General features: G+C 40.2%; 1 protein-coding gene across 10 annotated transcripts in view; it reads left to right on the top strand.

Annotated features, from left to right (window-relative positions):
• The window catches only part of SEC31A (SEC31 homolog A, COPII coat complex component), a 211,049-nt gene that overhangs the window by 140,117 nt on the left and 46,362 nt on the right, over positions 1–24,570 (top strand). For 8 of the 10 annotated variants that reach the window (XM_053703361.1, XM_053703367.1, XM_053703358.1 and 5 more), the window contains 5 exons: positions 1,435–1,580; positions 2,427–2,600; positions 3,272–3,430; positions 10,731–10,823; positions 13,969–14,113. In XM_053703361.1, coding sequence (XP_053559336.1) covers positions 1,435–1,580; positions 2,427–2,600; positions 3,272–3,430; positions 10,731–10,823; positions 13,969–14,113 — 717 coding nt within the window. The remainder of the gene's footprint in view (positions 1–1,434; positions 1,581–2,426; positions 2,601–3,271; positions 3,431–10,730; positions 10,824–13,968; positions 14,114–24,570) is intronic. The other 2 variants (XM_053703364.1, XM_053703363.1) reach the window with 1 other exon arrangement.

Below are 24,570 nucleotides of genomic sequence, written 5' to 3'. Positions count from 1 at the left end.
CCACAAGATATGGCGTAAATATCTTTATTGGTGCGAATCCAAGGGCTACTCATTCATGGAGTAGGGTTAGGATTCCTAGGATTTTGTCCTTTCTCCAAGAAGGATTGGAGAAGGGATTATCGGCTAGTTCCTTAAAGGGACAAAATTCTGCTTTGTCAATTTTACTACACAAGCGTCTGGCGGATGTCCCAGACATTCAGGCTTTTTGTCATGCTTTAGTTGGAATCAAGCCTGTGTTTAAACCTGTTGCTCCGCCATGGAGTTTGAATTTAGTTCTAAATGTTCTTCAAGGGGTTCAGTTTGAACCCATGCATTCCATAGATATTAAGCTTTTATCTTGGAAAGTTTTGTTTTTAGTTTGTATCTCTTCTGCTCGAAGAGTTTCTGAGCTTTCTGCGTTACTATGCGACTCGCCTTATCTTATATTCCATTCTGATAAGGTGGTTTTGCGTACTAAACCTGGATTCCTTCCTAAGGTTGTTTCAAATAAGAATATTAATCAGGAAATTGTTGTTCCTTCTCTGTGTCCTAATCCTCCTTCTAAGAAGGAGCGTCTGTTACATAACTTGGACTTGGTTTGTGCCTTGAAGTTTTACTTACAAGCGACCAAGGATTTCCGTCAAACATCTTCCCTATTTGTTGTTTATTCTGGAAAGCGTAGGGGTCAAAAAGCTACGACTCCCTCTCTTTTTGGCTGAAAAGCATCATCCGTTTGGCATACGAGACTGCTGGACAGCAGCCTCCTGAAAAAATTACAGCTCATTCTACTAGAGCGGTGGCTTCCACATGGGCTTTTAAAAACGATGCTTCTGTTGAACAGATTTGTAAGGCTGCGACTTGGTCCTCCCTTCATACCTTTTCCAAATTTTCCAAATTTTCCAAATTGATTACTTTTGCTTCTTCTGAGGCTATTTTTGTGAGAAAAGTTCTTAAAGCAGAGGTGCCTTCCATTTAGTTATCTGTCTTGTCCCTCCCGTTCATCCGTGTCCTGTTGTTTTGGTATTGTATCCCACAAGTAAGGATGAATCCGTGGAGTCATCGTATCTAGTAGAAGAAATGGAAATTTATGCTTACCTGATAAATTGATTTCTTCTACGATACGATGAGTCCATGGCCCTCCCTGTCATTTTAGACGGATTATATTTTTGTTTTCAAACTTCAGTCACCTCTGCACCTTTTTAGTTTCTCCTTTTTCTTCCTATACCTTCGGTTGAATGACTGCAGGGGTGGAGTCAAGGGAGGAGCTATATAGACAGCTCTGCTGTGGTGCTTTTTGCCACTTCCTGTTAGCAGGAGGATAATATCCCACAAGGATGAATCCGTGGACTCGTCGTATCGTAGAAGAAATCAATTTATCAGGTAAGCATAAATTTGCTTTTTAACCTGTTACCAATACTGAGAGATTAATTTGATGCTGTTCTGGTATCATTTCAGATCGTTTAGGATCTAGACTGGAGAATGAGGGAGATGTCCTGCTGCAAGCCCAGGCTTGTCTGTGCTACATTTGTGCAGGCAATGTAGAAAAACTGGTAGCCTGCTGGACCAAAGCTCAAGATGGCGCAAGTTCCTTGTCCTTACAGGTTAGTGTATTTTACCCTTATTAAATTCTTTAAAGGGTCACTGAACCCAAATTTGTTCTTTCGTTTTTCAGATAGAGCATGCAATTTTAAGCAACTTTCTGATTTACTCCTATTATTAATTTTTTCTTTGTTCTCTTGCTATCTTTATTTGAAAAAGAAGGCGTCTAAGCTATTTTTTGCTTCAGAACCATGGACAGCACTTGTTTAGTGGTGGGTGAAGTTATCCACCAATCAGCAAGAACAACCCAGGTTGTTCATTAAAAATGGGCCAGCATCTAAACTTACATTCTTGCATTTCAAATAAAGATACCAAGAGAATTAAGAAAAATGTGATAATAGAAGTAAATTGGCAAGTTACTTAAAATTGCATGCTCTTGGGTTGAGTGTCCCTTTAAATCAATTTTGCACCAGTGAGATGCACTCAATATCAGATGTGTTTGTTTTTTATGGTGTATTATAGCCCTATTTTTAACCCCTTAAGACCAATGACGGAATTATTCCGTCATGAAACAATTGAGCAAATTGAAGCTGTGTGCTTAAGGGGTTAAGAGCTTTCAGATGTTACTTTATAAGTTGGCGAATTGTAGTTACCAATTAACTACTATTTCTAGAGTTTGGAACGTAGAACCTCTTCATATTTTGGATGTCCTCCTCAGTGCCTTATCTTCCTGGGTCAATCGTTATGGCATACAGTGGAAAACCCTCTGCTATAATGCATTTTAATAGCAGTTTGCTAAATTACCCCAATATATGTTTGAATACTGTTCATTAATGGGTTGAAAATCCTTTTGTTTTGTTTTTCTCTCTAAAGTAAGTAATATGTTTCTTCTTCCTCCATTTCATCAGGATCTTATAGAGAAGGTAGTAATTCTCCGTAAGGCTGTACAAAATACACAAGCAGTGGAGACGGCTGATGTGGGAGCACTGCTAGCTGAGAAGATGAGTCAGTATGCCAACCTACTTGCAGCTCAGGGCAGTCTTGCAGCTGCTATGGCATTCTTACCCACTAGCACCAACCAGGTGAGAAACATGCTATCCCAACTGTTAGCATCAAATTACAGGTGTACAAATATCTACTAACTCCAACTTAAATATTTGTATGTTTGTTCAAAATCCATAACTATATTAACACTAATAATTATGAATTGGTGTAAAAACCAAAACCAAACAAAAGTTTCAGTAAACCTAAAAATATCACATTATATGAAGCTTTACTAGTAATTAAAAAAAAATATGTCCACTCTAAAGACTATATTGCAAACAGATGTCAAATGGAAGTGTACTAACTTTACTTTATTAAAAAAAATGAGCAGTAAGTTCAGTCGTATAAAGCTTTTAAAGTGTCTCTTTATATTTGTGTGATAGAAAAATAGTCAACATTTAATATGGTGGGAATGTGCAGGTGCTGTTTTAAATGCTGGACCAAACTATATATTTTTAGATTTTATCATCCTACACGCACTGTTATTTATTAATGTTTTGCAGCATATGAGACCGCAATCTGCATGTTTTTCCAAATAGACAGATTAATTATATATGCGCTTAAAACTTGACTTCTCAACATCTGCAGAACTGAAATAATCTAAAAAGTCTATTTGCTGCTGTCTTAATGGTGTGTCTAGCACTCAAGAAATTTGTATGACATAACTATATTATCGTGCATCATATTGTTATGGTTTAATTTCTGTTAGATAAATATTGTGCAGTTAAGGGACAGGCTGCGCAGGGCGCAAGGAGAAGAAAACATGGTTCCTACTGCTGGCGTAACTACCAGTGTTGGATCAAGAACCGTACCCCAGCATTTGCCAACTCGCATGATGCCAGGCTCAGACACACAGTATTATCCACAGGTAATAATATACAGCTGTTTTAAGTTGCCAGACCTGTTGAATTCAACTTATACCCTTTTTTTTCTAGTATATTTCTGGCATTGCACAACAAGAATTGCTTACAGTAAGAACTGTTGTCATTTTAATACATAATATGTAACTGAATGGTTGTGATAAGGTAATTGACTGAGAAGATGCCTTTTTGTTATTACTTCAGCATTATTTAAAGCTCTAAAAGATATAGAAGAGCACACTAGTTTTTGGTATTGAGCTAGCCATAAGTGATTGGATATAATAAAATTGCTGATCATTTGTTATGTACAGAACCCAGGTTTATCGATCTTTGCATGTGTTTGTATATAATTACAAGACGCGCACAGAAACATACATGTAATATAGGAGTAGAACTACCACATTAGTATGGCTTACCAGTCATGGGGGAAATCGTATTAGTACATTAAATGTTTAAAATGGGATAAAACATAATTTCTCCTGTTAAGTGTAGTCAGTCCACGGGTCATCCATTACTTATGGGATTATAACTCCTCCCTAACAGGAAGTGCAAGAGGATCACCCAAGCAGAGCTGCTATATAGCTCCTCCCCTCTACGTCATACCCAGTCATTCTCTTGCACCTAACTAATCGATAGGATGTGTGAGAGGACAGTGGTTATTAAAACTTAGTTTTTATTTCTTCAATCAAAAGTTTGTTATTTTAAACGGCACCGGAGTGTGTTGTTTTTTCTCAGGCAGCATTAGAAGAAGAATCTACCTGAGTTTGTGTATGATCTTAGCGGACGTAACTAAGATCCATTTGCTGTTCTCGGCCTTCTGAGGAGCGGGGTAACTTCAGAACAGGGGACAGCGGGCAGGGTTCACCTGCAAAGAGGTATGTTGCAGTATATTATTTTCTAAGGAATGGAATTGACTGAGAAAATACTGCTAATACCGTTAAAATGTAAGTACAGCCTTAAATGCAGTAGTAGCAACTGGTATCAGGCTGTTATGTATGTATGTTGGCACTAAAGTATTTCTGGGGAATGGCATTTCACTTAGAAAATACTGTATACATATATCTTATAGCCTTTCTGCAGTAAAAGCGACTAGCAACAGGCTTTTTTATAACTTTTCATGTATTTATATTTAAAACGTTTACTGGCATGTTAATCGTTTTAGCTTTGAGGTACTTGGTGAAAATTTTTATGGGCATTAATTTCCACTTGGCTGTCGTTTGTTTTAAATAAAATCAGTTTATTGAGCTTCCCCACTGTTGTATTATGAGTGGGAGGGGCCTATTTTGGCGCTTTTCTACGCAGTAGAAATTCAGTCACAAGTCTTCCTTATTCTCCCTGCATGATCCAGGACGTCTCTACAGAGCTCAGGGGTCTCCAAAACTAGTTTTGAGGGAGGTAATCACTCACAGCAGACCTGTGAGACTGTGTTTTGACTGTGATAAAAACGTTTATATTTTATTGTTATCCGTTTTTCCGGTATTAAGGGGTTAATCATCCATTTGCTAGTGGGTGCATTCCTTTGCTAAATCAATGCATTTACTGTAAAAAATTGGTTTCTATAACTAATCCGGTTCATTGTTATTTCAACTGTGACAGTTTTTTGTGTGCTTCTTAAAGGCACAGTAACGTTTTTTATATTACTTGAAAATTGTTTGAAAAGTATTTTCCAAGCTTGCTAGTCTAATTGCTAGTTTGTTTAAACATGTCTGACACAGAGGAATCTCTTTGTGCAATATGTTCTAAGACCAATGTGGAGCCCAATAGAAATTTGTGTACTAATTGCATTGATGCTACTTTAAATAAAAGCCAATCTGTACATGTCAAGAAAATTTCACCAGACATCGAGGGGAAAGTTATGCCGACTAACTCTCCTCACGTGTCAGTACCTGCATCTCCCACTCGGGAGGTGCGTGATATTGTGACGCCAAGTACATCAGGGCGGCCATTACAAATCACTTTATAAGACATGGCTAATGTTATGACTGAAGTTTTATCTAAATTGCCAGAACTTAGAGGTAAACGCTACCACTCTGGGGTGAGAACAGAGTACGCTGATAACGTTAGAGCCATGTCTGATACTGCGTCACAAGTGGCAGAGCATGAAGACGGAGAGCTTCATTCTGTAGGTGACGGATCTGATCCAAATAGACTGGATTCAGACATTTCAAATTTTAAATTTAAGCTTGAGAACCTCCGTGTACTATTAGGGGAGGTATTAGCGGCTCTGAATGATTGTAACACGGTTGCAATCCTAGAGAAATTATGTAGGCTGGATAGATACTATGCGGTACCGACGTGTACTGACGTCTTTCCTATACCTAAGAGGCTTACAGAGATTATTACCCAGGAGTGGGATAGGCCCGGTGTACCCTTTTCCCCCCCTCCTATATTTAGAAAAATGTTTCCAATAGACGCCACCACACGGGACTTATGGCAGACGGTCCCTAAGGTGGAGGGAGCAGTTTCTACTCTGGCTAAGCGTACCACTATCCCGGTGGAGGATAGCTGTGCCTTTTCAGATCCAATGGATAAAAAGTTAGAGGGTTACCTTAAGAAAATGTTTACTCAACAAGGTTTTATATTACAACCACTCGCATGCATTGCGCCTGTCACGGCTGCGGCGGCATTCTGGTTTGAGTCTCTGGAAGAGACCCTTGAAACAGCTCCATTGGATGAGATTACAAACAAGCTTAAAGCCCTTAAGCTAGCTAATTCATTTATTTCTGATGCCGTAGTACATCTAACTAAGCTTACGGCTAAGAATTCCGGATTCGCCATTCAGGCGCGCAGAGCGCTGTGGCTAAAATCCTGGTCAGCCGATGTGACTTCTAAATCTAAATTGCTTAACATACCTTTCAAAGGGCAGACATTATTCGGGCCCGGTTTGAAAGAAATTATCGCTGACATTACTGGAGGTAAGGGCCATGCCCTGCCTCAAGACAGAGCCAAACCAAGGGCTAGACAGTCTAATTTTCGTGCCTTTCGTAACTTCAAGGCAGGAACAGCATCAACTTCCTCCGCTCCAAAACAGGAAGGATCTGTTGCTAGATTCAGACAGGGCTGGAAACCTAACCAGACCTGGAACAAGGGCAAGCAGGCCAGAAAACCTGCTGCTGCCCCTAAGACAGCATGAAGTGAGGGCCCCCAATCCGGAAACGGATCTAGTAGGGGGCAGACTTTCTCTCTTCGCCCAGGCTTGGGCAAGAGATGTCCAGGATCCCTGGGCGTTAGAGATCATATCTCAGGGATATCTTCTGGACTTCAAAGCTTCTCCTCCAAAAGGGAGATTTCATCTTTCAAGGTTGTCAACAAACCAGATAAAGAAAGAGGCGTTTCTACGCTGTGTACAAGATCTTTTACTAATGGGAGTGATCCACCCGGTTCCGCGGTCGGAGCACGGACAAGGGTTTTACTCAAATCTGTTTGTGGTTCCCAAGAAGGAAGGAACCTTCAGACCAATCTTGGATTTAAAGATCCTAAACAAATTCCTAAGAGTTCCATCGTTCAAAATGGAAACTATTCGGACAATCTTACCCATGATCCAAAAGGGTCAGTACATGACCACAGTGGATTTAAAGGATGCCTACCTGCACATACCGATTCACAAAGATCATTACCGGTACCTAAGATTTGCCTTCCTAGACAGGCATTACCAGTTTGTAGCTCTTCCCTTCGGGTTGGCTACTGCTCCAAGAATCTTTACAAAGGTTCTGGGTTCTCTTCTGGCGGTACTAAGACCGCGAGGAATATCGGTAGCTCCGTACCTAGAAGACATTCTGATACAAGCGTCAAGTCTCCAAACTGCGAAGTCTAATACAGAGTTTGTACTGGCATTTCTAAGGTCACATGGGTGGAAAGTGAACGAAGGAAAGAGTTCTCTATTGCCACTCACAAGAGTTCCCTTCTTAGGGACTCTTATAGATTCTGTAGAAATGAAAATTTACCTGACAGAAGACAGGTTAACAAAACTTCTAAATGCTTGCCGTGTCCTTCATTCCATTCCACACCCGTCAGTGGCTCAATGCATGGAGGTAATAGGCTTAATGGTAGCGGCAATGGACATAGTACCCTTTGCACGCCTGCATCTCAGACCACTGCAATTGTGCATCCTAAGTCAGTGGAATGGGGATTACTCAGATTTGTCCCCTATGCTGAATTTGGATCAGGAGACAAGAAATTCTCTTCTATGGTGGCTTTCTTGGCCACATCTGTCCAAGGGGATGCCCTTCAGCAGGCCAGATTGGACGATTGTAACAACAGACGCCAGCCTGATAGGTTGGGGCGCTGTCTGGAACTCCCTGAAGACTCAGGGATCATGGTCTCAGGAAGAGAGTCTCCTTCCCATAAACATTCTGGAATTAAGAGCAGTTTTCAATGCTCTTCTGGCTTGGCATCAGTTAGCAACTCTGAGGTTCATCAGATTTCAGTCAGACAACATCACGACTGTGGCTTACATCAACCATCAGGGAGGGACAAGGAGTTCCCTAGCGATGATGGAAGTCTCAAAGATAATTCACTGGGCAGAGTCTCACTCTTGCCACCTATCAGCGATCCACATCCCAGGCGTGGAGAACTGGGAAGCGGATTTTCTAAGTCGTCAGACTTTTCATCCGGGGGAGTGGGAACTTCATCCGGAGGTTTTTGCCCAAATACTTCGGCGTTGGGGCAAACCAGATCTGGATCTCATGGCGTCTCGCCAGAACGCCAAACTTCCTTGCTACGGATCCAGGTCCAGAGACCCGGGAGCGGTTCTGATAGATGCTCTGACAGCACCTTGGGCCTTCAACATGGCTTATGTGTTTCCACCCTTCCCGTTGCTTCCTCGATTGATTGCCAGGATCAAACAGGGGAGAGCATCGGTGATTCTAATAGCGCCTGCGTGGCCACGCAGGACCTGGTATGCAGACCTAGTGGACATGTCGTCCTGTCCACCATGGTCTCCACCTCTGAGACAGGACCTTCTGGTGCAGGGTCCTTTCAAACATCCAAATCTATTTTCTCTGAAGCTGACTGCTTGGAGATTGAACGCTTGATTCTATCAAAGCGTGGATTCTCGGAGTCAGTGATTGATACTTTAATACAGGCTAGGAAGCCTGTTACCAGGAAAATTTACCATAAAATATGGCGCAAATACTTGCATTGGTGCGAATCCAAGAGTTACTCATGGAGTAAGGTTAGGATTCCTAGGATATTGTCTTTTCTACAAGAAGGTTTAGAAAAGGGTTTATCCGCTAGTTCGTTAAAGGGACAGATCTCAGCTTTGTCCATCCTTTTACACAAACGTCTGTCAGAAGTTCCAGACGTTCAAGCTTTTTGTCAGGCTTTGGCCAGGATTAAGCCTGTGTTTAAAACTGTTGCTCCACCATAGAGCTTAAACTTAGTTCTTAAACGTTTTACAGGGTGTTCCGTTTGAACCCCTTCATTCCATTGATATCAAGCTGTTATCTTGGAAAGTTCTGTTTTTAATGGCTATTTCCTCGGCTCGAAGAGTCTCTGAGTTATCGGCCTTACATTGTGATTCCCCTTATCTGATTTTCCATTCAGACAAGGTAGTTCTGCGTACTAAACCTGGGTTCTTACCTAAGGTAGTTACCAACAGGAATATCAATCAAGAGATTGTTGTTCCATCATTGTGTCCTAACCCTTCTTCAAAGAAGGAACGACTTCTGCACAATCTGGACGTTGTCCGTGCCCTGAAATTTTATTTACAGGCAACTAAAGATTTTCGACAAACTTCTTCCCTGTTTGTCGTGTATTCTGGACAGAGGAGAGGTCAAAAGGCTTCGGCCACCTCTCTCTCTTTTTGGCTTCGTAGCATAATAAGTTTAGCCTATGAGACTGCTGGACAGCAGCCTCCTGAAAGAATTACAGCTCATTCTACTAGAGCTGTGGCTTCCACTTGGGCCTTTAAGAATGAGGCCTCTGTTGAACAGATTTGCAAGGCTGCAACTTGGTCTTCACTTCACACTTTTTCCAAATTTTACAAATTTGACACTTTTGCTTCTTCGGAGGCTGTTTTTGGGAGAAAGGTTCTTCAGGCAGTGGTTCCTTCCGTGTAAAGAGCCTGCCTGTCCCTCCCGTCATCCGTGTACTTTTAGCTTTGGTATTGGTATCCCATAAGTAATGGATGACCCGTGGACTGACTACACTTAACAGGAGAAAACATAATTTATGCTTACCTGATAAATTCCTTTCTCCTGTAGTGTAGTCAGTCCACGGCCCGCCCTGTTTTTTATGGCAGGTCTAAATTTTAAATTATACTCCAGTCACCACTGCACCCTATAGTTTCTCCTTTCTCGTTTGGTTTTCGGTCGAATGACTGGGTATGACGTAGAGGGGAGGAGCTATATAGCAGCTCTGCTTGGGTGATCCTCTTGCACTTCCTGTTAGGGAGGAGTTATAATCCCATAAGTAATGGATGACCCGTGGACTGACTACACTACAGGAGAAAGGAATTTATCAAGTAAGCATAAATTATGTTTTCTTACTCACCTTCTGAAATGTACAAGTTTGTTACTGGTGGAAATCCTGTATCAGTCACACACTACAATACTGATATCAGATTCAATATTTCAGTATATACTGTGTTTTGTTATTGCTTATTTACTTACGTGGATACATTTTTGTATATTGCCCATTGACTAATTAGGTTGAAGTGTTGTAATGTTCCTGCTTTAAAGACAAAGATACAAATCATTTAGTTTACAAAGCCAAAGCATGCCTCTGAAAATCACAGCAAATTCAACTTTTCCAGTAACTCTTTCCAGGCCTTATTACAAGAGATTGAAAACTTTGCAACTGGCTATGCATGTTGACACTTAGGAGACTCAAGTTTAGGCTTCACATTCAGGTTTTTCCAGAATAAAAACGCCCATAAAATAGGATATTTGAATAGTAGCAGGTAACCATATTACTTTTGTGATACTTTTCTCACTAACCGGAAATGCCAGATTTTTTTAGCGGTTACTGATAGATGGCTAGGGCAGGTATTACTTGGCTGAAGTCCCGCTTTGTAGTATTGTACTTAACAGTACACAGTAAGAATTAGTTTTTTTGTTTGTATAAGGACAGTATATTGTATCGCATAGATTTCTTAGCTTTGTCCTGTCATACCCTGCTCTTGTGAAGGTTTTCATGACAAAGGACTAAACAGCTAGGTGACGGATGTGTTTATGGAAGTATTGTTGGCTTTTTAGTTATTGATTTTATTCCGTTAATTTACATCCCCAGCACTAAACAATTTAGTGCCCTGCAGTCACTTATATTCTTAGTTTTTCTGGTGATTTGTTATTTCTTTGTTTAATTCAGGCTAGAATTGCCCCTACTGTCACTTCTTGGAGTAACAAAACCCCTACTGCCCTTTCCAGCTTTGAGACTGCTGCCTCCTCAATTGATACACAGGTATTACATTGATTATTCCTCCCTTAACAGAACTGTTTGATAGAACATGTCAGGGGCATGCTCTGGATGTTTACATTACTTAAATAACTTATTTTGTAATCGATCTACAGAGTCAATCAGTCTTTACATATAAGCAATCTTTAAATTCAGGAGTGAAGAAACTGTTTAGTAAACTGTCTATTGTATTAGTATTATATTGTATTTATTGTTAAATGTATTTAAAGGCATACTTAAGTCAATTTTTTAGAAATGCACCATACATCAGCAACTAAGTCCTATCTCACAAAAGTTCTGTATATATAAAGAAATGGTTTAAATTAATACTCAGTTTTGTTTGCACAGTTTTTTTGGCTTTGTGTAAATCAAGAGCATTTCAGGGATACACTTGTTAAAAAGCCTGGTGGCATTCTCTTCAACCTAATAACGTTATCAGAGCAGGTGCATAGACGTATAAGGGAAGACATTAATTGGCTTATGGTTAATATATCAGACTTCCTGAATAATAGCATAAAACTAGCACAATTTCTGGGGCAGTAAGTCTAAATATTTTTAAAACAAATAAACTTGTTTGCTGAAATTTGTTTTTCAACAGCCAAATTTCACTTGCGACTTAAACATAAAATCTGTGGATGTGAAGTACCTGATAAAAGTACTATAGGCAACATTGCAGCTACCAAGCATTAGGTTGGACAACCCTGATTTAAAGGGACAGTCTACACCAGATTTTTTTATTGTTTAAAAAGATAGATAATCCCTTTATTACCCATTCCCTAGTGTATAAATACACTTTTTACATCTGTGATTACCTTGTATCTAAGCCTCTGCAAACTGCCCCCTTATTTCAATTCTTTTGACAGACATCCATTTTAGCCAATCAGAGCTGGCTCACCTGAACTCAACGTGCGTGAGCACAGTGTTATCTATATGACACACATGAACTAACGCCCTCTAGTGGTGAAAATGCTCTGAGAGAAGAGGCGGCCTTCAAGGGCTTCGAAATTAGCATATGAACCTCCTAGGTTTAGCTTCAACTAAGAATACCAAGAGAACAAAGCAAAATTGGTGATAAAAGTAAACTGGAAAATTGTTTAAAATTATATTCTCTATTTGAATCATGAAAGTTTATTTTGGGCTAGACTGTCCCGTTAAGAGTTAAAATCATGTTTCCAGAAACAAATATCTACTTTTTTTTTTTTCTTTTTTTTTTAACTTTAGTTGCCAACTTACTGAATGAATTTTGTACAACCTCCTGCTTGAAAGACAGGGAAAATATACCCACACGCCCTCTAAAAGGTTAAATATCCCACACCAGCTTTTCTGTTCCATTCATCTAGTTCCAGGTGAATTCTTAGCACTGTATGTGATAAAAAAATGAATATAATGTGACAGCTGGATCTAGTTATTGAGGGCAATTTGAGCATGTTGTGTTATGGCAAAATGCCAGAAGAAAGTAGTAATCCGCGTGATCTGCTTACTGTGGTTTTTTTTTTATTTTTTTATACCTCAACAGTGTTTTTTTAGGATTTAGAGAACTGAGTGCCTTTCCTTGCAGATGAATAGTCAATGGCCTTTGAATATAATGAAGGGACAATAAACCCAAAATAAAATCTCCCATAAAATGTTTAAGCATAGTAAAAATATTAAATACACATTATTTTGTTTGATTATCCTGTTATCTACCGCCGAAACTTGTGTTTTTTTTTCTGCTTCCCCATGTTTTTGTAATGTGACAGAAATTGTATGTGTTTTAGTGATAAAATGTTTAATTTTCAAACTGAGAGTGATTAAAGCGGCATTGTCATTTGAGTTTAGAAGCCAGGCTTTATTATATGTATGTATTAAAAACCTTTTGCAGGAATTAAACACACAGCTCCAGTTACTCATGCAAAAGCTACATGCTTTTTTTTTTATAGAATGTTTCTTTAATACTCTTCAAAACTTATTTGGAATGTCGAAGCCAGAGAAACACTGCAGTCTGAAATATTAACCCCCATCTGCTACAAACAACAAACCACTAAAGTTCTCCAATGCACATTAGCAATGAGTAATCTCTATTTCATGCACAGCAGATGCAAATTCATTTTGCTTATGCAATCTGTGTTGCAGTGGAACAAATTTGTATGCCCTTTCACATAGTACAGTTCTGATACACTTCATTTGGAACTGGCTTTTGTAGTAAAGAAAATATATAATCCTTTAAAGTAGTGATTGCTTTCTTCCTAGCACATGGGGGGTTATAGATCAACATTTTAGAAGCTTTATGGGCTACATATAAATGTGTTGCTATTAAAGACATCAATAATATATTTAGTCAAAATGTCCAGTTGCACAGAGCCAGGTTTATGCAAGGTTGCCGTGTTCTATATGTCTGTTCTTTCTACCTGAGTCCCCAAATGCACATATTTTTTTAGTTTTGCTTTATCTTTGGGCTTCAAATCGATTGCACACATTCTTAGTTCTGCTTTTTCTTGGAGCTACAAAACAATTGCAATGTTCTCATTTTTGTTTTTTCATGGGGGAGGCTGTATGTGGCCCCTAGGCCAGTGGTTGGCCATCCCTGCTATAAAGTAACTCTACCTTGTTTAATTCTGGAATCTATTTAATATACGTATACATTCAAACTGTAAGGAACATAACCATGAAGCATGAGGTCTATCTGTGTGTATGTTTTTGGGGATTTTAGCAAAAATGTAATTTACTGCATTAAGTAAAAATGTGGGTTCCACAGGCTATATTCCTGACTTTCTGCATTGGTTCATATTAATTTCCTAACTGAAATGTATCCAAAGTTATACCTAACCTAACAAAGAATTATAGTAGATATTTTCCTTTCTCTGCTGAGATTAGACTAGTTCAGGTTTATGCAAAATGTCAGCTAAAGTAGACAAACTACTGTCTCTGAAGGGTTGCACACTTGAACCATTTGTCTGTTATGGTTGTATTTGTGTGATGACTGTTTTCAGCGTACATCTTCTTCTTAAGAGTACACAACCTAAACCGAAGTGTAATATAAAAGAAAAATAAATCAATTTGAAACCTGGTAGGGTAAATGTATAGTTACCATTATTTTTGCATTTAACAGGAAAACCAAACCTGCTTTTGTTTAATATCGTGGTAGGTTCATTGTTTTCACTTCTCTTTGTAGAGGGATGGTGCTCCACCTCCTGGTTTTAATATCCCTGGAACAGTTTATCCATGTGCTCCAAATAACACAGCCCCACCACCAGTATCCGGAAATCCTGCTTACAACATTAACTCCCAGATGGGTCCTCGCCAGCCTTATCCACAAAGTATGTATATATAGCTTCACCAGTGCATGCCCAGGCTAGTGCAGATATAGATATTAATAGGTGTAATATCTAATGCTTTATCGATAGTGGTAGCAAACCATGTGATTGTGTAATTGCTGAACTCAATCGGTAACAGTAATTTCAATTTCACTTTGAAATTGTACAATTTCTACCTGGTTTTAACAAGCTTTCAAGTGCATTTTTTTTAATAGTTGTAAATATATATTTGAATGGCTTTCTCAGTGGATATTCACTAGGATGATTGTAAAAATGTAGAGGCAAAACACATAAACAAACAATAAAACATCTGTGTACTTGTGGCTTTTTCTGATTATGTTGTGTTAGAAAAGTATATAAATATATACTTTTCTTCTATAATGTACGACGAGTCCACGGATTCATCCTTTACTTGTGGGATATTATCCTCCTGCTAAGAGGAAGTGGCAAAGAGCACCACAGCAGAGCTGTCTATATAGCTCCTCCTTTAGCTCCACCCCCCAGTCATTCTCTTTGCCTACTTTAAGTACTAGGAAGGGTAAAGTGAAAGAGGTGATAAAATATTAGTTTTTTATTTCTTCAAGCAAGAGTTTTTTGTTTTAAATGGTACCGGTGTGTACTATTTACTCTCAGGCAGCAGATGTATGAAGACTTCTGCCTGGAGGATGATGATCTTGGCATTTGTAACTAAGATCCAGTGCTGTTCCCACAGAGGCTGAGGGCTACAAGAAACTTCAGTGTGAGGAACGTTTTCATGCTTTATAGCAGTGAGGTATGTTCAGTTATTTTTTCTGGAGAGACTGTGTATTTCAGAAAGGCTGACAGTATCCCCATGAGGGTAAGGGTAAGCAGTAATCCTAAGAGCTATAGAAAGGCATTACTAAGCTTGCATAAGGGGCTAGTTAAAAAATGGTTGACACTGAGTTTTGAATGTTTGTGGGCAAACGTTTTTATGAACTGGGAGTGCTGTTAACGTTTTGTGGGCAATAACGTTTTTTGGGCAAACTTTGAGGGTACACTTGGCTTATTTTTGGGTCTCAGAACCCACATGGCTAGTTTAAAACTGCTCTGGTGCGGTTCTTTGAGGCTGTAGAGACATTGCGTGAGATGGGCGGGGCCTATTTTCGTGCCTCAGATGACCAGTTTTCTTTCAGCAAGCTCCAACTCTTAAGGGCCCTTGTAGATGTTTTGGGCCAAATCGAAGCTTTAACCCCATATTTACCATCCCTGAGGGCAGGCAAGGTGCTGGGGGTGTTTTTTCAAGATTTAGGCCTTATTTCAATCCGGTTTGCACATTAAAGGGTTAAATGTTAAATTTCCTTGTGGGGCAAACTTAACTACACATATTGAGTCTGCTATAAAAAAAATTGAAAACTTTGGTGCATCTTAAAGCCGTTTTGCAGAACTTGTATGCTTTTTTCCTCTTAAAGGCGCAGTACCATTTTTTAAGATTTATTTTTTTCACTAAAAGTGTTTTCATGCTTGTTTGTAGTCATTACTAGCCTGTTCAACATGTCTGACATTGAGGAAAGTCATTGTTCAATATGTTTAGAAGCCATTGTGGAACCCCCACTTAGAATGTGTCCCTCATGCACTGAAAGGTCAATAAATTGCAAAGAACATATTTTAGCTACTAAAAGTATGTCGCAGGATGATTCTCAGTCAGAAGGGAATCGGGTTATGCCCGCACATGTGACGCCAAGTACTTCTAGTGCGTCTAATTCTTTCACCCTGCAAGATATGGCCGCAGTTATGAATACTACCCTCACTGAGGTTTTATCTAAGCTGCCTGGGTTGCAGGGGAAGCGCAGTAGGTCTGGTGTGAGAACAAATGCTAAGCCCTCTGACGCTTTATAATCCATATCCGATGTACCCTCACAATGTTCTGAGTTGGGGGTGAGGGATTTGCTGTCTGAGGGAGAGATTTCTGATTCAGGAAAGATGTTCCCTCAGACAGACTCAGATACGACTGCTTTTAAATTTAAACTAGAACACCTCCGCTTATTGCTCAGGGAAATTTTAGCAACTCTGGATGATTGTGACCTTATTGTAGTTCCAGAGAAATTGTGTAAAATGGACAGATTTCTAGAGGTTCCTGCCTACACTGATGTTTTTCCGGTCCCTAAGAGGATTTCGGACATTGTTACTAAGGAGTGGGATAGACCAGGTATTCCGCTCGCTCCCCCTCCTACTTTTTAGAAAATGTTTCCCATATTAGACACCATGCGGGACTCGTGGCAGACGGTCCCTAAGGTGGAGGGAGCTATTTCTACCCTGGCTAAGCGTACAACTATACCTATTGAGGACAGTTGTGCTTTCAAAGATCCTATGGATAAAAAATTAGAGGGTCTACTAAAGAAAATTTCTTTCATGTAATTAACAAGAGTCCATGAGCTAGTGACGTATGGGATATACATTCCTACCAGGAGGGGCAAAGTTTCCCAAACCTTAAAATGCCTATAAATACACCCCTCACCACACCCACAAATCAGTTTTACAAACTTTGCCTCCAAGGGAGGTGGTGAAGTAAGTTTGTGCTAGATTCTACGTTGATATGCGCTCCGCAGCAAGTTGGAGCCCGGTTTTCCTCTCAGCGTGCAGTGAATGTCAGAGGGATGTGAGGAGAGTATTGCCTATTGAATGCAGTGATCTCCTTCTACGGGGTCTATTTCATAAGGTTCTCTGTTATCGGTCGTAGAGATTCATCTCTTACCTCCCTTTTCAGATCGACGATATACTCTTATATTTACCATTTCCTCTACTGATTCTCGTTTCAGTACTGGTTTGGCTTTCTACAAACATGTAGATGAGTGTCCTGGGGTAAGTAAGTCTTATTTTCTGTGACACTCTAAGCTATGGTTGGGCACTTTATTTATAAAGTTCTAAATATATGTATTCAAACATTTATTTGCCTTGACTCAGAATGTTCAACTTTCCTTATTTCCAGACAGTCAGTTTCATATTTGGGATTATGCTTTAAATTATCATATTTTGTCTTACCTCAAAAATTTGACTTTTTTCCCTGTGGGCTGTTAGGCTCGCGGGGGCTGAAAATGCTTCATTTTATTGCGTCATTTTTGGCGCGGATTTTTTTGGCGCAAAAATTCATTTCCGTTTCCGGCGTCATACGTGTCGCCGGAAGTTGCGTCATTTTTTTGACGTTATTTTGCGCCAAAAATGTCGGCGTTCCGGATGTGGCGTCATTTTTGGCGCCAAAAGCATTTAGGCGCCAAATAATGTGGGCGTCTTATTTGGCGCCAAAAAATATGGGCGTCGCTTTTGTCTCCACATTATTTCAGTCTCATTTTCATTTGCTTCTGGTTGCTAGAAGCTTGATGTTTGGCATTTTTTTCCCATTCCTGAAACTGTCTTATAAGGAATTTGATTTATTTTGCTTTATATGTTGTTTTTTCTCTTACATATTGCAAGATGTCTCACGTTGCATCTGAGCCAGAAGATACTACAGGAAAACCACTGCCTGCTGGATCTACCAAAGCTAAGTGTATCTGCTGTAAACTTTTGGTAGCTATTTCTCCAGCTGTTGTTTGTATTAATTGTCATGACAAACTTGTTAAAGCAGATAATATTTCCTTTAGTGATGTACCATTGCCTGTTGCAGTTCCCTCAACATCTAAGGTGCAGAATGTTCCTGATAACATAAGAGATTTTGTTTCTGAATCCATAAAGAAGGCTTTGTCTGTTATTTCTCCTTCTAGTAAACGTAAAAAGTCTTTTAAATCTTCTCTCTCTACAGATGAATTTTTAAATGAACACCATCATTCTGATTCTTTGGACTCTTCTAGTTCAGAGGATTCTGTCTCAGAGATTGATGCTGATAAATCTTCATATTTATTTAAGATGGAATTTATTCGCTCTTTACTTAAAGAAGTACTAATTGCTTTAGAAATAGAGGATTCTAGTCCTCTTGATACTAATTCTATACGTTTGGATAAGGTTTTTAAAGCTCCTGCGGTTATTCCAGAAGTCTTTCCTGTTCCTAATGCTATTTCTGCAGTAATTGCTAAGGAATGGGATAAATTGGGTAATTCATTTACTCCTTCTAAACGTTTTAAGCAATTATATCCTGTTCCGCCTGACAGGTTAGAATTTTGGGACAAAATCCCTAAGGTTGATGGGGCTATTTCTACCCTTGCTAAACGTACTACCATTCCTACGTCAGATGGTACCTCGTTTAAGGATCCTTTAGATAGAAAAATTGAATCTTTTCTAAGAAAAGCTTATCTATGTTCAGGTAATCTTCTTAGACCTGCTATATCATTGGCTGATGTTGCTGCAGCTTCAACTTTTTGGTTGGAAACTCTAGCGCAACAAGTAACAAATCGTGATTCTCATGATATTATTATTCTTCTCCAGCATGCTAATAATTTCATCTGTGATGCCATTTTTGATATTATTAGAGTTGATGTTAGATTTATGTCTCTGGCTATCTTAGCCAGAAGAGCTTTATGGCTTAAGACTTGGAATGCTGATATGGCTTCTAAATCAACTCTACTTTCCATTTCTTTCCAGGGAAACAAATTATTTGGTTCTCAGTTGGATTCTATTATTTCAACTGTTACTGGTGGGAAAGGAACTTTTTTACCACAGGATAAAAAATCTAAAGGTAAAAACAGGGCTAACAATCGTTTTCGTTCCTTTCGTTTCAACAAAGAACAAAAGCCTGATCCTTCGTCCTCAGGAGCAGTTTCAGTTTGGAAACCATCTCCAGTCTGGAATAAATCCAAGCCTGCTAGAAAGGCAAAGCCTGCTTCTAAGTTCACATGAAGGTACGGCCCTCATTCCAGTTCAGCTGGTAGGGGGCAGGTTACGTTTTTTCAAAGAAATTTGGATCAAATCTGTTCACAATCTTTGGATTCAGAACATTGTTTCAGAAGGGTACAGAATTGGTTTCAAGATGAGACCTCCTGCAAAGAGATTTTTTTCTTTCCCATGTCCCAGTAAATCCAGTGAAAGCTCAAGCATTTCTGAATTGTGTTTCAGATCTAGAGTTGGCTGGAGTAATTATGCCAGTTCCAGTTCCGGAACAGGGGATGGGGTTTTATTCAAATCTCTTCATTGTACCAAAGAAGGAGAATTCCTTCAGACCAGTTCTGGATCTAAAATTATTGAATCGTTATGTAAGGATACCAACGTTCAAGATGGTAACTGTAAGGACTATATTGCCTTTTGTTCAGCAAGGGAATTATATGTCCACAATAGATTTACAGGATGCATATCTGCATATTCCGATTCATCCAGATCATTATCAGTTCCTGAGATTCTCTTTTCTAGACAAGCATTATCAATTTGTGGCTCTACCGTTTGGCCTTGCTACAGCTCCAAGAATTTTCACAAGGATTCTCGGTGCCCTTCTGTCTGTAATCAGAGAACAGGGTATTGTGGTATTTCCTTATTTGGACGATATCTTGGTACTTGCTCCGTCTTTACATTTAGCAGAGTCTCATACGAATCGACTTGTGTTGTTTCTTCAAGATCATGGTTGGAGGATCAATTTACCAAAAAGTTCTTTGATTCCTCAAACAAGGGTAACCTTTCTGGGTTTCCAGATAGATTCAGTGTCCATGACTCTGTCTTTAACAGACAAGAGACGTCTAAAATTGATTACAGCTTGTCGAAACCTTCAGTCACAATCATTCCCTTCGGTAGCCTTATGCATGGAAATTCTAGGTCTTATGACTGCTGCATCGGACGCGATCCCCTTTGCTCGTTTTCACATGCGACCTCTTCAGCTCTGTATGCTGAACCAATGGTGCAGGGATTACACGAAGATATCTCAATTAATATCTTTAAAACCGATTGTTCGACACTCTCTAACGTGGTGGACAAATCACCATCGTTTAATTCAGGGGGCTTCTTTTGTTCTTCCGACCTGGACTGTAATTTCAACAGATGCAAGTCTCACAGGTTGGGGAGCTGTGTGGGGATCTCTGACGGCACAAGGAGTTTGGGAATCTCAGGAGGTGAGATTACCAATCAATATTTTGGAACTCCGTGCAATTTTCAGAGCTCTTCAGTTTTGGCCTCTTCTGAAGAGAGAATCGTTCATTTGTTTTCAGACAGACAATGTCACAACTGTGGCATACATCAATCATCAAGGAGGGACTCACAGTCCTCTGGCTATGAAAGAAGTATCTCGAATTTTGGTTTGGGCGGAATCCAGCTCCTGTCTAATCTCTGCGGTTCATATCCCAGGTGTAGACAATTGGGAAGCGGATTATCTCAGTCGCCAAACGTTGCATCCGGGCGAATGGTCTCTTCACCCAGAGGTATTTCTTCAGATTGTTCAATTGTGGGGGCTCCCAGAGATAGATCTGATGGCCTCTCATCTAAACAAGAAACTTCCCAGGTATCTGTCCAGATCCCGGGATCCTCAGGCGGAGGCAGTGGATGCATTATCACTTCCTTGGAAGTATCATCCTGCCTATATCTTTCCGCCTCTAGTTCTTCTTCCAAGAGTAATCTCCAAGATTCTGAGGGAATGCTCGTTTGTTCTGCTAATAGCTCCGGCATGGCCTCACAGGTTTTGGTATGCGGATCTTGTCCGGATGGCATCTTGCCAGCCATGGACTCTTCCGTTAAGACCAGACCTTCTGTCACAAGGTCCTTTTTTCCATCCGGATCTGAAATCCTTAAATTTAAAGGTATGGAGATTGAACGCTTGATTCTTGGTCATAGAGGTTTCTCTGACTCCGTGATTAATACTATGTTACAGGCTCGTAAATCTGTATCTCGAGAGTTATATTATAGAGTCTGGAAGACTTATATTTCATGGTGTCTTTCTCATCATTTTTCTTGGCATTCTTTTAGAATACCGAGAATTTTACAATTTCTTCAGGATGGTTTGGATAAGGGTTTGTCCGCAAGTTCTTTGAAAGGACAAATCTCTGCTCTTTCTGTTCTTTTTCACAGAAAGATTGCTATTCTTCCTGATATTCATTGTTTTGTACAAGCTTTGGTACGTATAAAACCTGTCATTAAGTCAATTTCTCCTCCTTGGAGTTTGAATTTGGTTCTGGGAGCTCTTCAAGCTCCTCCGTTTGAACCTATGCATTCATTGGACATTAAATTACTTTCTTGGAAAGTTTTGTTCCTTTTGGCCATCTCTTCTGCTAGAAGAGTTTCTGAATTATCTGCTCTTTCGTGTGAGTCTCCTTTTCTGATTTTTCATCAGGATAAGGCGGTGTTGCGAACTTCTTTTGAATTTTTACCTAAAGTTGTGTATTCCAACAACATTAGTAGAGAAATTGTGGTTCCTTCATTATGTCCTAATCCTAAGAATTCTAAGGAGAAATCATTGCATTCTTTGGATGTTGTTAGAGCTTTGAAATATTATGTTGAAGCTACGAAATCTTTCCGTAAGACTTCTAGTCTATTTGTTATCTTTTCCGGTTCTAGGAAAGGCCAGAAAGCTTCTGCCATTTCTTTGGCATCTTGGTTGAAATCTTTAATTCATCTTGCCTATGTTGAGTCGGGTAAAACTCCGCCTCAAAGAATTACAGCTCATTCTACTAGGTCAGTATCTACTTCCTGGGCGTTTAGGAATGAAGCTTCGGTTGACCAGATCTGCAAAGCAGCAACTTGGTCTTCTTTGCATACTTTTACTAAATTCTACCATTTTGATGTATTTTCTTCTTCTGAAGCAGTTTTTGGTAGAAAAGTTCTTCAGGCAGCGGTTTCAGTTTGAATCTCCTGCTTATGTTTTTTGTTAAACTTTATTTTGGGTGTGGATTATTTTCAGCAGGAATTGGCTGTCTTTATTTTATCCCTCCCTCTCTAGTGACTCTTGTGTGGAAAGATCCACATCTTGGGTAGTCATTATCCCATACGTCACTAGCTCATGGACTCTTGTTAATTACATGAAAGAAAACATAATTTATGTAAGAACTTACCTGATAAATTCATTTCTTTCATATTAACAAGAGTCCATGAGGCCCACCCTTTTTTGTGGTGGTTATGATTTTTTTGTATAGAGCACAATTATTCCAATTCCTTATTTTATATGCTTCGCACTTTTTCTTATCACCCCACTTCTTGGCTATTCGTTAAACTGATTTGTGGGTGTGGTGAGGGGTGTATTTATAGGCATTTTAAGGTTTGGGAAACTTTGCCCCTCCTGGTAGGAATGTATATCCCATACGTCACTAGCTCATGGACTCTTGTTAATATGAAAGAAATGAATTTATCAGGTAAGTTCTTACATAAATTATGTTATTTGTTCATCAGGGTTTTCTTCTCCAACCTATAGCGTGCATTGTTCCTGTAACTACTGCAGCTGCTTTTTGGTTCTGAAGAGGCTCTGGAGGAGACTCTTCAGGTTGAGACCCCATTAGATGATATTCTGGATAGAATTAGGGCTCTCAAGGTAGTTAATTCTTTCATTACAGATGCCGCCTTTCAACTGGCTAAATTAGCGGCAAAGAATTCAGGTTTTGCCATTTTAGCGTGTAGAGCGTTATGGCTTAAGTCCTGGGCTGCTGATGTGTCATCAATATCTAAGCTTTTAGCCATCCCTTTCAAGGGTAAGACCCTATTCGGGCCTGAACTGAAAGAGATCATTTCAGACATCACTGGAGGGTAAGGCCATGCCCTTCCTCAGGATAAGACAAATAAGATGAGGACCAAACAAAATAATTTTCGTTCCTTTCGAAACTTCAAAGGTGGTCCCTCTACCTCTTCCCCTGCTGCAAAGCAAGAGGGGAATTTTGCTCAATCCAAGTCAGTCTGGAGACCTAACCAGACTTGGAACAAGAGTAAACAGGCCAAGAAGCCCGCTGCTTGCCACCAAGACAGCATGAAGGGGTAGCCCCTGATCCGGGACCGGATCTAGTAGGGGGCAGACTTTCTCTCTTTGCTCAGGCTTGGGCAAGAGACGTTCAGGACTCCTGGGCTTTAGAAATCTTAACCCAGGGGTATCTTCTAGATTTCAAAGATTCTCCTCCAAGGGGGAGATTCCATCTTTCTCAATTGTCTGTAAACCAGACAAAAAGAGAGGCGTTCTTACGCTGTGTAGAAGACCTATATACCATGGGAGTGATCTGCCCAGTTCCGAAAACAGAACAGGGGCAGGGGTTCTACTCCAATCTGTTTGTGGTTCCCAAAAAAGAGGGAACTTTCAGACCAATTTTAGATCTCAAGATCCTAAACAAATTCCTCAGAGTCCCATCCTTCAAGATGGAGACCATTCGGACTATTTTACCAATGATCTAGGAGGGTCAATATAGGACCACCGTGGACTTAAAGTATGCGTATCTACACTTCCCTATCCACAAAGATCATCACCAGTTCCTCAGGTTCGCCTTTCTGGACAAGCATTACCAGTTTGAGGCTCTTCCCTTCAGGTTGGCCACAGCTCCCAGAATTTTCACAAAGGAGCTAGGGTCCCTTCTGGCGGTTCTAAGGCCGCGGGGCATAGCAGTGGCGCCTTATCTGGACGATATCTTAATTCAGGCGTTGACTTACCAACTAGCCAAGTCTCACACGGACATCGTGTTGGCTTTTCTAAGATCTCACGGGTGGAAGGTGAACGTAAAAAAAGAGTTCACTTATCCCTCTCACAAGAGTTCCATTCCTGGGAACTCTGATAGATTCGGTGGACATGAAAATTTTTCTGACCGAGGTCAGGAAATCAAAGATTTTAACCACCTGCCGAGCTCTTCATTCCATTCCTCGGCCGTCAGTGGCTCAGTGTATGGAGATAATCGGACTAATAGTAGCGGCAATGGACATAGTTCCGTTTGCTCGCTTGCATCTCAGCCCACTGCAACTATGCATCCTCAGTGGAATGGGGATTATGCAGATTTATCTCCTCAGATAAATCTGGATCAAGAGACCAGAGACTCTCTTCTTTGGTGGTTGTCACAGGATCATCTGTCCCAGGGAATGTGTTTCCGGCCAGCGTGGGTCATAGTGACAACGGACGCCAGCCTATTGTGCTGGGGTGCAGTCTGGAATTCCCTGAAAGCACAGGGTTTGTGGACTCAGGAGGAGGCTCTCCTCCCGATAAATATTCTAGAACTGAGAGCGATATTCAACGCGCTTCAGGCGTGGCCTCAGCTGGCTTCGGCCAGATTCATAAGATTCCAGTCGGACAATATCACAACTGTAGCATATATCAATCATCAGGGGGAACAAAGAGTTCTCTAGCGATGATAGAGGTTGCCAAAATAATTTGATGGTCAGAGACTCACTCTTGAAAAAAAAAACTGGGAAGCGGATTTTCTAAGTCTTCAGACTTTTCATCCGGGGGAGTGGGAGCTCCATCCAGAGGTGTTTGCGCAATTGATTCAGCAATGGGGCACACCAGAATTGGATCCGATGGCGTCTCGTCAGAACGCCAAACTTCCTTGTTACGGGTCCAGGTCAAGGGATCCTCAGGCAGTATTGATAGATGCTCTAGCAGTACCCTGGTCGTTCAACCTGGCTTATGTGTTTCCACCATT

The sequence above is a fragment of the Bombina bombina genome, chromosome 2 (assembly GCF_027579735.1).
Source record: "Bombina bombina isolate aBomBom1 chromosome 2, aBomBom1.pri, whole genome shotgun sequence".
Classification (NCBI taxonomy): Eukaryota; Metazoa; Chordata; class Amphibia; order Anura; family Bombinatoridae; genus Bombina; species Bombina bombina.
This window is presented reverse-complemented; position numbering and strand designations above follow the sequence as displayed.